This window comes from Psittacula echo (genome assembly GCF_963264785.1).
Source record: "Psittacula echo genome assembly, chromosome: 27".
In the NCBI taxonomy this organism is placed as follows: domain Eukaryota; kingdom Metazoa; phylum Chordata; class Aves; order Psittaciformes; family Psittacidae; genus Psittacula; species Psittacula echo.
Genome location: NC_137762.1, coordinates 3,431,504 through 3,447,604, shown reverse-complemented (window position 1 = coordinate 3,447,604; position 16,101 = coordinate 3,431,504). Strand labels below are relative to the sequence as shown.

The window sequence follows — 16,101 nt, the reverse complement described above, 5'->3', positions numbered from 1 at the left end:
GTAGGAGGGGAAGAACGGGGTGTAAGAGGGACATTAATGGGGTATAAGGGGGCAATAATGGGTATAAGGGGGCAATAATAGGGTATTAGGAGCAATAATGAAGTATAAGGGGGGCAATAATGGGATATAAAAGGACAATAATGGGGTATAAGAGGGGCATTAATGGGGTATGAGGAGCAATAATGGGGTATAAGGGGGCAATAATGGGGTGTAAAGGGACAATAACAGGGTGTAAGAAGGGCATTAATGGGTATAAAGAGACAATAACGGGGTATAAGAGGGGCATTAATGGGTATAAGGGAGGCAATAATGGAGTATAAAAGGGGCAATAACAGGGTATAAAGTGGCAATAATGGGGTATAAGGGGCAATCACAGAGTATAAAGGGGCAATAATGGGGTATAAAGAGCAATAATGGGGTATAAGAGGGGCAATAATGGGGTATAAGGGGGCAATAATGGGGTATAAGGGGCAATCACAGAGTATAAAGGGGCAATAATGGGGTATAAAGAGCAATAATGGGGTATAAGAGGGGCAATAATGGGGTATAAAGGGGCAATAATGGGGTATAAGGGGCAATCACAGAGTATAAAGGGGCAATAATGGGGTACAAGGGGCAATGACGGGGTATAAGACAACAATGGGTATAAGGGGGGCAAGAAGAGGACAATGGGGGTAGTGGGGGCGTGGGGGGCTGGAAGGGGGGCAATAACAGGGGGCAATGGGGGCAAGAAGGAAGCAAAGGGGAGCACACTGGGGGCCATGGGGCAGGTTCGCCTCCCCACCCCCCCATGCTGATGGGGGCTGTGTCCCCCCCCCCCAAGGGCACAAAGGAGACACAGACACAGTGGGGGGGTCCCAGGGCTTTATTGGGGAAGAGCGGGGGCACCCCTGCACCCCCCAGCACCCCCCAGCACCCAGGGCCTGCCTGCGGGGTGGGGGGACATGGGGGGAGCACCAGGACATGGGAGGTCCTGGTTGGTCACGCGTGGTCATGGATGGACACAGGAGAGCCCAGGGAGGTCCTGCTTGGTCATGGGTGGTCATAGGTGGTCATGGATGGTCACGGATGCAGGTCCCACGTGGTCATGGATGGTCACGGATGCAGGTCCCACGTGGTCATGGATGGTCACGGATGCAGGTCCCACATGGTCATGGTTGGTCATGGATGCAGGTCCCACGTGGCCATGCTTGGTCATGGATGCAGGTCCCACATGGTCATGGTTGGTCATGGATGCAGGTCCCACATGGTCATGGTTGGTCATGGATGCAGGTCCCACGTGGCCATGCTTGGTCATGGATGCAGGTCCCACATGGTCATGGTTGGTCATGGATGCAGGTCCCACGTGGTCATGGTTGGTCATGGATGCAGGTCCCACATGGTCATGGTTGGTCATGGATGCAGGTCCCACGTGGTCATGGTTGGTCATGGATGCAGGTCCCACATGGTCATGGTTGGTCATGGATGCAGGTCCCACGTGGTCATGGTTGGTCATGGATGCAGGTCCCACATGGCCATGGATGGTCATGGATGCAGGTCCCACATGGCCATGGATGGTCATGGATGCAGGTCCCACATGGCCATGGATGGTCATGGATGCAGGTCCCACATGGCCATGGATGGTCATGGATGCAGGTCCCACATGGTCATGCTTGGTCACGGCTTCACGCTGGTGCTCACGGCTGCTCCTGGATGCTCCTGGTTGCTCAGGGCTGGTCCGGGGCTCACGCTTGCTCACGCCTGGCCACGGACACGGCTGGTCCCGGGGGCACACGGGATGGACACGGGATGGACACGGGGTGGACACGGGATGGACACGGGGTGGACACGGGGTGGACACGGGGTGGCCACGGCACGAGGTGGCCCCTGGCCTCCGGTGGGGGCCTCAATCGGAGTCGCTGCTGGAGGAGGAGGAGGAGGAGGACGAAGAGCGCTGGGGGGGGGGGGACAGGAGAGACGTGAGCACCCGGGGGACCCCCAAGTGCCCCCCCCATATGTGTGACCCCCCCCCCATCACCTTGTGCTTCTTGTGAGCCTTCTTCTTCTTCTTCTTCGCCGCCTTCTTGTCCAGCACAGGGGGGTACAGGGGGGGCACCCCATGGGGGGGGGGGGGGCACCCCGGAGGGGGCACCCCATGGTGGGGGGGGGGGCACCCCGGAGGGGGCAGCCCATGGGGGGGGGGAGGGCACCCCGGGGGGGGTCCCATGGGGCACGGGACGGGCCCGCAATGGGGGGGGGGTGCCACGGGGGGGGGGTGCAGGGGGTTGGGAGGGGGGGGGCGGGGAGGGCACAGGGGGTTTGGGGGGCACACGGGGTGGGGGGGGGGCTGCGGCCCTGGGGGGGGGGGGAGAGAGAAGTGAGGGGGGGGGACCCGAACCCCTTCACTGCCCATGGGGGGGGCAGGAGGGGGTCAGGGGAGACCCCAAACCTGGGGGTGCCCCCCCCCGCTTTACCTGCACCTGGGTTCCACATGGGGGGAGCAGCTCCAAGACCTGGGGGGGGGCAGAGGGTGAGTGTGGGGTGCAGGGGGGGATATGGGGGTGCAGGGGGGGTTTGGGGCTGGGGCTGGTTTTGGGGTGCAGGGGGGGATATGGGGGTGCAGGGGGGGTTTGGGGCTGGTTTTGGGGTGCAGGGGGGGATATGGGGGTGCAGGGGGGGTTTGGGGCTGGTTTTGGGGTGCAGGGGGGGATATGGGGGTGCAGGGGGGGTTTGGGGCTGGGTTTGGGGTGCAGGGGGGATATGGGGGTGCAGGGGGGGTTTGGGGCTGGCGCTGGTTTTGGGGTGCAGGGGGGGATATGGGGGTGCAGGGGGGGTTTGGGGCTGGGGTTGGCTTTGGGGTGCAGGGGGGGATATGGGGGTGCAGGGGGGTTTGGGGCTGGTTTTGGGGTGCAGGGGGGGATATGGGGGTGCAGGGGGGGTTTGGGGCTGGGGCTGGTTTTGGGGTGCAGGGGGGGATATGGGGGTGCAGGGGGGGTTCGGGGCTGGGTTTGGGGTGCAGGGGGGATATGGGGGTGCAGGGGGGGTTCAGGGTTGGTTTTGGGGTGCAGGGGGGGATATGGGGGTGCAGGGGGGGTTTGGGGCTGGCGCTGGTTTTGGGGTGCAGGGGGGATATGGGGGTGCAGGGGGGGTTCGGGGTTGGTTTTGGGGTGCAGGGGGGGATATGGGGGTGCAGGGGGGGTTTGGGGCTGGCGCTGGTTTTGGGGTGCAGGGGGGGATATGGGGGTGCAGGGGGGGTTCAGGGTTGGTTTTGGGGTGCAGGGGGGGATATGGGGGTGCAGGGGGGGTTCGGGGTTGGTTTTGGGGTGCAGGGGGGGATATGGGGGTGCAGGGGGGGTTCGGGGTTGGTTTTGGGGTGCAGGGGGGGATATGGGGGTGCAGGGGGGGTTTGGGGCTGGGGTTGGTTTTGGGGTGCAGGGGGGGATATGGGGGTGCAGGGGGGGTTTGGGGCTGGCGCTGGTTTTGGGGTGCAGGGGGGGATATGGGGGTGCAGGGGGGGTTCGGGGCTCGGGAGGGGCAGCTCCGTTCCCCACCTTCCGCCTTCGCTCCGACCTTGGCCCCTCCCGGCAGGGAGCAGGAGAGGGGCGGGGCTTCGTGGGGCGGGGCTTGCGGCTGGCCCCGCCCCCGGTGCGGCTCAGTCCCCCTGCGCCAGGCGCTGCAGGCGCTGCAGGGCGCGCTCCGCCGAGAGCCGCGCCTCGGGGTCCGGGTCCCAGCAATCCTCGAGCAGCTCCGGCAGAGCCCCCCCGGGCTGCGGGAACCCCCCCCGGCCTCAGCGGGACCCAAACTGGGACCCCCCCAAATGGGGACCCCCAACACGGACCCCCCAAACAGGGACCCCCTAAACAGGGACCCCCCAAAGAGGGACCCCCTAAACAGGGACCCCCCAAATAGGGACCCCCCTCAAATGATGACCCCCACAGGGACTCCCCGTGCTGCGGGTCCCCCAAACAAGGACACGACCCCCCCCGAACAGGGGCATCCCCAGGGCAGGGACCCCTCTGGGCCCCCCCAAACACCCCTGGGACTCCATGGGCATGGAACCCTCCTGGGTCACCCCATAGCGCCCCCAAACACCCCTGGGCACCTGGGTAGGGACCCCCCCATCCCGGGCACCCCCAAACCCCCCTTTGCACCCACGCCGGGACCCATGGGCGCTGACCTGCGGGGCCCGGTGCCAGGCGGGGGGGATCAGCGGCCGGCGCCGCTCGTCCACGGCCAAGCGGCGGAGCTGCGCCCCGGTGGGGCTGGAGCCCAGCTCGGCCTCGTACGCGAGCCGGAACGCGGGCACCGGGGCTCCTGCGGGGCCGGAGCGGGGTGAGCGCGGGGCGGGGATGCGGGGGGCACGGCCCGGGGAGGGGGGGGAACGGCGGCATCGGCGGGCGCTCACCGGGGCTCAGGGCCTGGCAGCGGGACAGGATCTCCCAGAGCAGCAGCGCCAGCGCGTACACATCCGCCTGCAGCAGCGCCCGGCCCCAGGCGCGCAGGTCCAGGCTCTCGTCCAGGATCTCCGGGGCCAGGTACCGCTGCGTGCCCGCCTGGCGCCGAGCCCCCCCCACCGGCCCCGGTTAGCACAGGGTGTGCTCATGGGCACCGGGAGCCACACCACAGGGCCGGCGGCGGGCGAGGGTCCTGTCCCTGTCGCGTCCCCAGCCCGGTCCCCATCCTTGCTCCCATCCTGTCTCCATCCCCATCCCTTTCCCATCCCCATCTGCATCCTCACCCGCATCCCTGTACGTATCACATCCCCGTCCCCATCCTGGCTCCCATCCTGTCTCCATCCCCATCCCATCCTCATCCCTTTCCCATCCCCATCCCTGTCTCAACCCTATCCCTGTCCTCATCCTCATCCCCTTCTGTGTTCCCATCTCCATCCCCATCCCATCCTCATCCCATCCCTGTCTCAGCCCTATCCCTGTCCTCATCCTCATCCCCATCTGTGTTCCCATCTCCATTCCCATCCCATCCCTGTCTCAACCCCATCCCTGTCCTCATCCTCATCCCCTTCTGTGTTCCCATCTCCATCCCCATCCCATCCTCATCCCATCCCTGTCTCAATCCTATCCCTGTCCTCATCCTCATCTCCCTCTGTGTTCCCATCTCCATCCCCATCCCATCCTCATTCCCATCCCATCCCTGTCTCAATCCTATCCCTGTCCTCATCCTCACCCCTGACTCCATCCCACCCCATCACATCTCCATCTCTATCCCCATCCCCATCCCACCCCCATCCCTGTCCCCATCCTTGTTCCCATCCAGTCCCCATCCCATCCCAGCACCTTGCGGATGGGCCCCCCTCGCGGGGCCGTGGCTCCCCCCTGGGTGCGCGGTGGCAGCGCCAGCGCCAGCCCGAAGTCCCCGATGGCGCAGGTGCCGTCGTCCCGCACCAGCACGTTCTGGCTGCTCAGGTCCCGGTGAACCACGCTGGGCTTGTACAGGCCTGGGGGGGGTACGGGGGTGACCCAGGGGGTGCGGGGGGGGACCCCCAGGGGTGCTGCGGTGCTGCCGGTGCTCACCATCGCGCCACAGCTCCTGGTGCAGGAAGGCCAGGCCCCGCGCCAGGGACAGCGCCAGGCGCACGCTGCCCGCCCAGGTGCCCACGTGGTGAGCCAGGAACTGGCGCAGAGAGCCCTGGGGTGGGGGGCACGGAACACGCGTGGGGACACACGTGAGGACACACATGAGGACACACATGAAGACACACATGAGGACACACATGAGGACACACATGGGGACACGCATGGGGACACGCATGGGGACACACATGAGGACACGCATGGGGACACACATGAGGACACGCATGAGGACACACATGGGGACACACATGGGGACACACATGAAGACACACATGAGGACACGCATGAGGACACACATGGGGACACACATGGGGACACACATGAGGACACACATGGGGACACGCATGGGGACACACATGGGGACACACATGGGGACACACATGGGGACACGCATGGGGACACACATGGGGACACACATGAGGACACACATGGGGACACACATGGGGACACACATGAGGACACGCATGGGGACACGCATGGGGACACACATGGGGACACACATGGGGACACACATGGGGACACGCATGGGGACACACATGGGGACACACATGAGGACACGCATGGGGACACGCATGGGGACACGCATGGGGACACACATGGGGACACACATGGGGACACGCATGAGGACACACATGAGGACACACATGAGGACACACATGGGGACACACATGAGGACACACATGGGGACACACATGGGGACACACATGAGGACACACATGGGGACACACATGGGGACACACATGGGGACACACATGGGGACACACATGAGGACACACATGGGGACACACATGGGGACACACATGAGGACACACATGGGGACACACATGGGGACACACATGGGGACACACATGGGGACACACATGAGGACACACATGGGGACACGCATGGGGACACACATGAGGACACACATGGGGACACACATGGGGACACGCATGGGGACACGCATGAGGACACACATGGGGACACACATGGGGACACACATGGGGACACGCATGGGGACACACATGGGGACACACATGAGGACACACATGGGGACACGCATGAGGACACGCATGGGGACACGCATGGGGACACACATGGGGACACACATGGGGACACACATGAGGACACACATGGGGACACACATGGGGACACGCATGAGGACACACATGGGGACACGCATGGGGACACACATGAGGACACACATGAGGACACACATGGGGACACGCATGAGGACACACATGGGGACACGCATGAGGACACGCATGGGGACACGCATGGGGACACACATGAGGACACGCATGGGGACACACATGGGGACACACATGGGGACACACATGGGGACACACATGAGGACACACATGAGGACACACATGGGGACACGCATGAGGACACACATGGGGACACACATGGGGACACACATGAGGACACACATGAGGACACGCATGGGGACACACATGGGGACACACATGAGGACACACATGGGGACACACACAACACGCATGCACACACAGGCATCTCCCCCCAGCTGCCCCCCTTTCCCATGTGCTGGTGTGTGATGGTCATGGGCAGCCACAGTGGTTCTGCCACACACATGTGCACCCATGTGAACCCACAGCACCCCATGTGTGCCCCAGCACCCCATGTGCACCCATGTGATCCCACAGCACCCTATGTGCACCCTGACCAGCACCAGCACCCCATGTGCACCCCATGTGCACCCATGTGCACCCCATGTGAGCACCAGCACCCCATGTGCACCCCATGTGCACCCATGTGAACCCACAGCACCCTATGTGCACCCTGACCAGCACCAGCACCCCATGTGCGCCCCAGCACCCCATGTGCACCCCAGCACCCCATGTGCACCCCAGCACCCCATGTGCACCCAAGTGAGCCCATGTGAACCTGTGTTAACCTCTGCACCCCGCGCACACCCATCCACGCCCATTCTCCCCATTGACGCTCACTCATTCACCCCCGTTCCCCTCCCGTTCCCGCCCCGTTTCCCGCCCCGTTCCCGCCCTTTTCCCGCGCCGTTCCCGCCGCTCGCGCCCGCTTCCCGCGCTCACCGCCGGGTAGAGCTGCAGCACGAGGAGCCCCCCCCCCGCGCGCGGCCCCGCGCGGCGCGCCCCCAGCAGCCGCGCCACGTTCTCGTGCTCCATGAGCGGCAGCGCGTGCACGGCGCGCTCCGCCGCGAACCGCGCGGCCCCGCGCGCCGCGAACGCTTTGATGGCGACCGGGCGGTGGCGGAGGGAGCCGGCCCAGACCGCGGAGAAACGGCCCCGCTGCAGCACCTGCGCGACAGCGACCCCCGGTGGCACCGAGCGGCAGCGCCCCCAGAGAGCGCGACAGCGACCCCCGGTGGCACCGAGCGGCAGCGCCCCCATAGAGCGCGACAGCGACCCCCGGTGGCACCGAGCGGCAGCGCCCCCATAGAGCGCGACAGCGACCCCCGGTGGCACCGAGCGGCAGCGCCCCCAGAGAGCGGGACAGCGACCCCCGGTGGCACCGAGCGGCAGCGCCCCACGGACAGCGGCGGGGACCCGGCAGTGGAACCCCATGGACCCCCATGGCCCCATAGGGACCCGGCAGTGGAACCCCATGGACCCCCATGGCCCCATAGGGACCCAGCAGTGGACCCCCATGGACCCCCATGAACCCCCATAGACAGGGACCCGGCAGTGCACCCCTATGGACCCCCATGGCCCCATAGACAGGGACGTGGCAGTGGAACCCCATGAACCCCCATGTCCCCATAGACAGCGACAGGGACCCATAGCACCCACACACCCCATAGCACCAGGTCAGCGCCCCCCATAGACCGGGACAGGGACCCCCATGGGCCACCAGCCCCACTGCAGCACCAGGAAGGGGGCACCCAAGGACGGGGCCAACCGGACCCACGGCTCCCCCCCCAACAAGGACCCCCATGCCCAGAGGTCCCAGGCCCCCCCCGCCCCACGGCTGCCCCCCACCTTCAGGAAGCGCAGCGCAGGCAGCTCCGGGCTGGGGGGCTCGGGGGGGACCCCGCTCCCCCCCCGACGTGGCCGCCCCCTGTGGGCCCTGGCCCGGCGCAGCCCTGGAACGGGGACGTGTGGGGCAGGGGGACCCCCAGGAGCCCCCCATTGGGGACACAGGGGAGGGGGGGGCGCTGTGGCCGGGGGTCCCCATGGGGCCCCCCCCGGTGCCCCCATCCCTACCGAGGACGCAGAGGCAGGTGAGGAGGATGAGGAGGGGGCCAGCGCCCCACAGCCACAGGGACCCCGAGCGGCCGGGCTCTGGGGACAGGGGCTGCGGTGACGCCGGGTGCCGAGGGGAGCCCAGCCCCATAGAGCTGCCCCATAGACCCCATGGCCCCCACGGGTCCCCTATCGGCGCCGTGCCCATCCCCTGCGCATCACCTCTGGGTCCCAGGCCCCCCGGCCATGGCCCTGCAGCCCCCCCATAGATCCCCTTATAGGTCCCTTAAGAGGCCCAACACCGATGTGAGTTCCCTGTAGGTCCCTGTCCCTCCCCATGGGTCCCTATGGGTCCCATATCCCACCCCTACAGGTCCCTTAAGGGTCCCAAGCCCCCCCATGGGTCCCCTGAGGGTCTCAGGCCCCCCCAAGTGACCCCAGGGTCTCCCATCCCGGGCACCCCCCTTGCCTCTCATTGCCCCCATTGTCCCATTACCCCCATTCCCCCATTCCCCCCATTCCCCCATCACCCCAATAACCCCCATCACCCCCATTCCCCCATTACCCCATTACCCCATTCCCCATTCCCCCATTCCCCCATTACCCCATTCCCCCATTCCCCCATTCCCCCATTACCCCCATTCACCCCCATTCCCCCATTCCCCCATTCACCCCCATTCCCCCATTCCCCCATCACCCCCATTCCCCCATTCCCCCATCACCTCCATTCCCCCATCACCCCCATTCCCCCATTCCCCCATTACCCCCATTCCCCCATTCACCCCCATACCCCCATCACCTCCATTCCCCATTACCCCCATTCCCCCATTCCCCATTCACCCCCATTACCCCCATCACCTCCATTCCCCCATTACCCCCATTCCCCCATTCCCCCATTCACCCCCATTCCCCCATTTCCCCATTCCCCCTTTCCCCCCCATTCCCCCATTCACCCATTCACCCCCATTACCCCCATCACCTCCATTCCCCCATCACCCCCATTCCCCCATTCCCCCATTCACCCCCATTCCCCCATTTCCCCATTCCCCCTTTCCCCCCCATTCCCCCATTCACCCATTCACCCCCATTACCCCATTACCCCCATTCCCCCATTCCCCCATTCACCCCCATTCCCCCATTTCCCCATTCCCCCATCACCCCCATTCCCCCATTCCCCATTCACCCCCATTACCCCCATCACCTCCATTCCCCCATCACCCCCATTCCCCCATTCCCCCATTCACCCCCATTACCCCCATCACCTCCATTCCCCATCACCCCCATTCCCCCATTCCCCCATTCACCCCCATTACCCCCATCACCTCCATTCCCCCATCACCCCCATTCCCCCATTCCCCCATTCACCCCCATTCCCCCATTTCCCCATTCCCCCATCACCCCCATTCCCCCATTCCCCCATTCCCCCCCATTCCCCCATTCCCCCATTCACCCCCATTACCCCCATCACCTCCATTCCCCCATCACCCCCATTCCCCCATTCCCCCATTCACCCCCATTCCCCCATTTCCCATTCCCCCTTTCCCCCCATTCCCCCATTCCCCCATCACCCCCATTCCCCCATTCCCCCATTCACCCCCATTACCCCCATCACCTCCATTCCCCCATTACCCCCATTCCCCCATCACCCCCATTCCCCCATTCCCCCATCACCCCCATTCCCCCATTTCCCCATTCCCCCATTTCCCCATTCCCCCATTACCCCCATTCCCCCATTCCCCCATTCACCCCCATTCACCCCCATCACCTCCATTCCCCCATTACCCCCATTCCCCCATTCCCCCATTCCCCCATTCCCCCCCATTCCCCCATCACCCCCGTACCTGCTCCGTGCCCGCCCCCCCCCGGCTCCGGCCGCTCCCCGCTCCCGTTGCAGAGGTGCCCGCGGCAGAGGCAGACGAGGACGGCGCCGCCGGGGGGCCCCGCGGGGCTGGGGGTGCAGAGCGGGGAGGGGCAGGAGGAGCCCCCGCCCCCCCAACAGCCTGCGGGAGCCCCGGGACCCGCTTAACAGGAACCCCCTTAACAGGGACCCCCTTAACAGGAACCCCTTAACAGGAACCCCTTAACAGGGACCCTTTAACAGGGACCCCCTTAACAGGAACCCCTTAACAGGAACCCCCTTAACAGGAACCCTCTTAACAGGGACCCCCTTAACAGGAACCCCCTTAACAGGAACCCCTTAACAGGAACCCCTTAACAGGGACCCTTTAACAGGGACCCCCTTAACAGGAACCCCCTTAACAGGAACCCCTTAACAGGAACCCCTTAACAGGGACCCCCTTAACAGGAACCCCCTTAACAGGGACCCTTTAACAGGGACCCTTTAGCAGGAACCCCCTTAACAGGAACCCCTTAACAGGGACCCTTTAACAGGAACCCCCTTAACAGGAACCCCCTTAACAGGAACCCCCTTAACAGGAACCCCTTAACAGGGACCCTTTAACAGGAACCCCCTTAATAGGAACCATCTTAACAGGGACCCCTTAACCAAGACCCCCCCGATCTCCCCACGGACCCTTCCCGACACCCCCCAGGGCCCCCCTCTCCGCGTCCCCCCCCGCATTCCCGGCCCCGCCGCAGCTCAAGGCCAAGGTCAGGGCCCAGCGGCAGCAGCCGGGAAAGGACCCGGGGGGGGAGCGGTTCCCACCCCCAAAAATGCCCCCCCAAGGCAGGACCAGCCCCACACCCCCCATGGGGCAGGATCGGGGCCTCCCCATCCCCATCCCCTTCCCCATCCATCCCCTTCCCATCCCATCCCAATCCCCATCCCCATCCCCTTCCCCATCCCCTTCCCATCCCCATCCCCATCCCCATCCATCCCCCTTCCCATCCCCTTCCCATCCCCATCCCCTCCCCATCCCATCCCATCCCCTTCCCATCCCCATCCCCATCCCCATCCCATCCCCATCCCCTTCCCCATCCCATCCCCTTCCCTCCCATCCCAATCCCATCCCCATCCCCTTCCCCATCCCCTTCCCTCCCCATCCCATCCCCATCCCATCCCCATCCCTTCCCCATCCCCTTCCCCACCCCATCCCCATCCCCTTCCCCAGCCCCTTCCCATCGCCATCCCCATCCCCTTCCCCCATCCCCTTCCCATCCCCATCCCCATGCCCATCCCCATCCTCATCCCCATCCCCTTCCCATCCCCATCCCCATCCCATCCCCTTCCCATCCCCATCCCAATCCCCATCCCCATCCCCTTCCCCATCCCCTTCCCATCCCCATCCCCATCCCATCCCCATCCCATCCCCATCCCCATCCCCTTCCCCATCCCCATCCCCATCACCTTTCCCCATCCCCATCCCATCCCCTTCCCATCCCCATCCCAATCCCCATCCCGATCCTCATCCCCATCCCCATCCCCATCCCCATCCCCTTCCCATCCCCATCCCCTTCCCCATCCCCTTCCCATCCTCATCCCATCCCCTTCCCATCCCCATCCAATCCCCATCCCCATCCCCTCCCCATCCCCTTCCCATCCCCATCCCATCCCCATCCCTTCCCCATCCCATCCCCATCCCCATCCCCATCCCCATCCTCTTCCCCATCCCCTTCCCATCCCCATCCCCATCCCATCCCCTTCCCATCCCATCCCAATCCCCATCCCCATCCTCATCCCCATCCCCATCCCCTTCCCATCCCCATCCCCATCACATCCCCTTCCCATCCCCATCCCAATCCCCATCCCCATCCCCATCCCATCCCCTTCCCATCCCCATCCCAATCCCCATCCCCATCCTCATCCCCATCCCCATCCCCTTCCCATCCCCATCCCCATCCCCATCCCCATCCCATCCCCATCCCCATCCCCATCCCCATCCCCTTACCCATCCCCATCCCCTTCCCATCCCCATCCCCATCCCCATCCCCTTCCCATCCCCATCCCCATCCCCATCCCATCCCCATCCCCTTCCCCATCCCATCCCCTCCCATCCCCATCCCCTTCCCATCCCCATCCCATCCCCATCCCATCCCCATCCCATCCCCATCCCCTTCCCCATCCCCATCCCCATCCCCTTCCCCATCCCCTTCCCATCGCCATCCCCATCCCCTTCCCCATCCCCTTCCCATCCCCATCCCCATCCCCATCCCCATCCTCATCCCCATCCCCTTCCCATCCCCATCCCCATCCCATCCCCTTCCCATCCCCATCCCAATCCCCATCCCCATCCCCTTCCCCATCCCCTTCCCATCCCCATCCCCATCCCATCCCCATCCCATCCCCATCCCCATCCCCTTCCCCATCCCCATCACCTTCCCCATCCCCATCCCATCCCCGTCCCATCCCCATCCCAATCCCCATCCCGATCCTCATCCCCATCCCCATCCCCATCCCCATCCCCTTCCCATCCCCATCCCCTTCCCCATCCCCCTTCCCATCCTCATCCCATCCCCTTCCCATCCCCATCCCAATCCCCATCCCCATCCCCTTCCCCATCCCCTTCCCATCCCCATCCCATCCCCATCCCATCCCCATCCCATCCCCATCCCCATCCCCATCCCCATCCCTCTTCCCCATCCCCTTCCCATCCCCATCCCCATCCCATCCCCTTCCCATCCCCATCCCAATCCCCATCCCCATCCTCATCCCCATCCCCATCCCCTTCCCATCCCCATCCCCATCACATCCCCTTCCCCATCCCCATCCCAATCCCCATCCCCATCCCCATCCCATCCCCTTCCCATCCCCATCCCAATCCCCATCCCCATCCTCATCCCCATCCCCATCCCCTTCCCATCCCCCATCCCCATCCCCATCCCCATCCCACCATCCCCATCCCCATCCCCATCCCCATCCCCATCCCCATCCCCATCCCCATCCCCTTCCCATCCCCATCCCCATCCCCATCCCCTTCCCCATCCCCATCCCCATCCCCATCCCCATCCCCATCCCCATCCCCATCCCCATCCCCATCCCATCCCCATCCCCATCCCCATCCCATCCCATCCCAATCCCCATCCCCATCCCCATCCCCATCCCCATCCCCATCCCCATCCCATCCCCATCCCAATCCCCATCCCCTTCCCATCCCCATCCCCATCCCCTTCCCAGCCCCATCCCCATCCCCTTCCCATCCCCATCCCATCCCATCCCCTTCCCATCCCCATCCCAATCCCCATCCCCATCCCCTTCCCCATCCCCTTCCCCATCCCCATCCCCATCCCCATCCCCATCCCATCCCCATCCCAATCCCCATCCCCTTCCCATCCCCATCCCCATCCCCTTCCCATCCCCATCCCCATCCCCTTCCCATCCCCATCCCCATCCCATCCCCTTCCCATCCCCATCCCAATCCCCATCCCCATCCCCTTCCCCATCCCCTTCCCATCCCCATCCCCATCCCATCCCCTTCCCATCCCCATCCCAATCCCCATCCCCATCCCCTTCCCCATCCCCTTCCCCATCCCCTTCCCATCCCATCCCCATCCCATCCCCATCCCCATCCCCTTCCCCATCCCCATCCCCATCACCTTCCCCATCCCCATCCCATCCCCTTCCCATCCCCATCCCAATCCCCATCCCGATCCTCATCCCCATCCCCATCCCCTTCCCATCCCATCCCCTTCCCCATCCCCTTCCCATCCCCTTCCCCATCCCATCCCCTTCCCATCCCCATCCCAATCCCCATCCCCATCCCCTTCCCATCCCCATCCCCATCCCCATCCCCTTCCCATCCCCATCCCCTTCCCCATCCCCTTCCCATCCCCTTCCCCATCCCATCCCTTCCCATCCCCATCCCAATCCCCATCCCCATCCCCTTCCCATCCCCATCCCCATCCCCTTCCCATCCCCTTCCCATCCCCTTCCCATCCCCATCCCATCCCCATCCCCTTCCCATCCCCATCCCCATCCCCTTCCCCATCCCCTTCCCATCCCCTTCCCCATCCCCATCCCATCCCCATCCCCTTCCCATCCCCATCCCCATCCCCATCCCCATCCCCATCCCCATCCCCATCCCATCCCGGGGCTCTCACCCTGCACCAGTGCCTGGCTCCCGTTCCAGATCCCGATGCAGCAGTGCCCGGGGGGGCACCGCACGGTGCGGGCCCGGGCCCCCCCGCGCCCCCCAGCCCCCCCGCACGCTCGGGTGCTTGTAAGAGACGCAGCTGAGATTGCGGGGACCTGGGGGGGGCGGAGCGTGGGGAGGGCTCCAAGGGGGACCCCCCCAAACCCCATCCCCCCAAACCCCATCCCCCCCCAACCTCATCCCCCCAAACCCCATCCCCCCCAAACCCCATCCCCCCCCAAACCCCATCCCCCCAAACCCCATCCCCCCCCAAACCCCATCCCCCCAAACCCCATCCCCCCCAAACCTCATCCCCCCCAAACCCCATCCCCCCCCAAACCCCATCCCCCCCCAACCTCATCCCCCCCAAACCCCATCCCCCCCCCCAAATGGGCTGGGGGGGGCAGCACCGACCTGGGTGCCCCATGGGAGCCTCCGGGATGGAGCGGCCGGGATGAGGGAAGAGGCCCCGGGAGGAGGAGGAGGAGGAGGAGGAGGAAGGAGCAGCCCCCGCAGCAGGGAGGGGAATGGGATGGGATGGGATGGGATGGATGGGATGGGATAGGGGGGGCCCCATCCCCATAGCCCCACATTGTGCCTGTTCCCCCCCATAGCCCCACATTGTGCCTGCCCCCCATAGCCCCACATTGTGCCTGCCCCCCATAGTCCCACATTGTGCCTGTTACCCCCCATAGCACCACATTGTGCCTCTTCCCCCCCATAGCCCCACATTGTGCCTGCCCCCCATAGCCCCACATTGTGCCTGCCCCCCCATAGTCCCACATTGTGCCTGTTCCCCCCCATAGCCCCACATTGTGCCTGCCCCCCATAGCCCCACGTTGTGCCTGCCCCCCATAGTCCCACATTGTGCCTGTTACCCCCCATAGCACCACATTGTGCCTCTTCCCCCCCATAGCCCCACATTGTGCCTGCCCCCCATAGCCCCACATTGTGCCTGCCCCCCATAGCCCCACATTGTGCCTGTTCCCCCCCATAGCCCCACATTGTGCCTGTTACCCCCCCATAGCACCACATTGTGCCTGTTCCCCCCCATAGCCCCACATTGTGCCTGCCCCCCATAGCCCCACATTGTGCCTGCCCCCCATAGTCCCACATTGTGCCTGTTACCCCCCATAGCCCCACATTGTGCCTGTTCCCCCCCATAGCCCCACATTGTGCCTGCCCCCCATAGCCCCACATTGTGCCTGCCCCCCATAGCCCCACATTGTGCCTGTTCCCCCCATAGCCCCACATTGTGCCTGCCCCCCATAGCCCCACATTGTGCCTGTTCCCCCCCATAGCCCCACATTGTGCCTGCCCCCCATTGTGCCTGCCCCCCAT

General features: G+C 65.0%; 1 protein-coding gene across 1 annotated transcript; it reads right to left on the bottom strand.

The window, feature by feature from the left end:
• Positions 1-1,716: 1,716 nt before the first annotated feature.
• AMHR2 (anti-Mullerian hormone receptor type 2) lies at positions 1,717-15,187 on the bottom strand (the record flags this gene model as incomplete). Its single annotated transcript, XM_080635424.1, is given in 15 exon segments — positions 1,717-1,933; positions 2,018-2,129; positions 3,647-3,745; positions 4,157-4,293; positions 4,385-4,532; positions 5,274-5,434; positions 5,511-5,625; positions 7,622-7,846; positions 8,528-8,723; positions 8,725-8,830; positions 10,573-10,741; positions 10,744-10,796; positions 14,729-14,823; positions 14,825-14,876; positions 15,175-15,187. Coding segments are annotated over 15 exon segments (1,890 nt in total). The 3' UTR covers positions 1,717-1,724.
• Between the last annotated feature and the right edge of the window lie 914 nt (positions 15,188-16,101).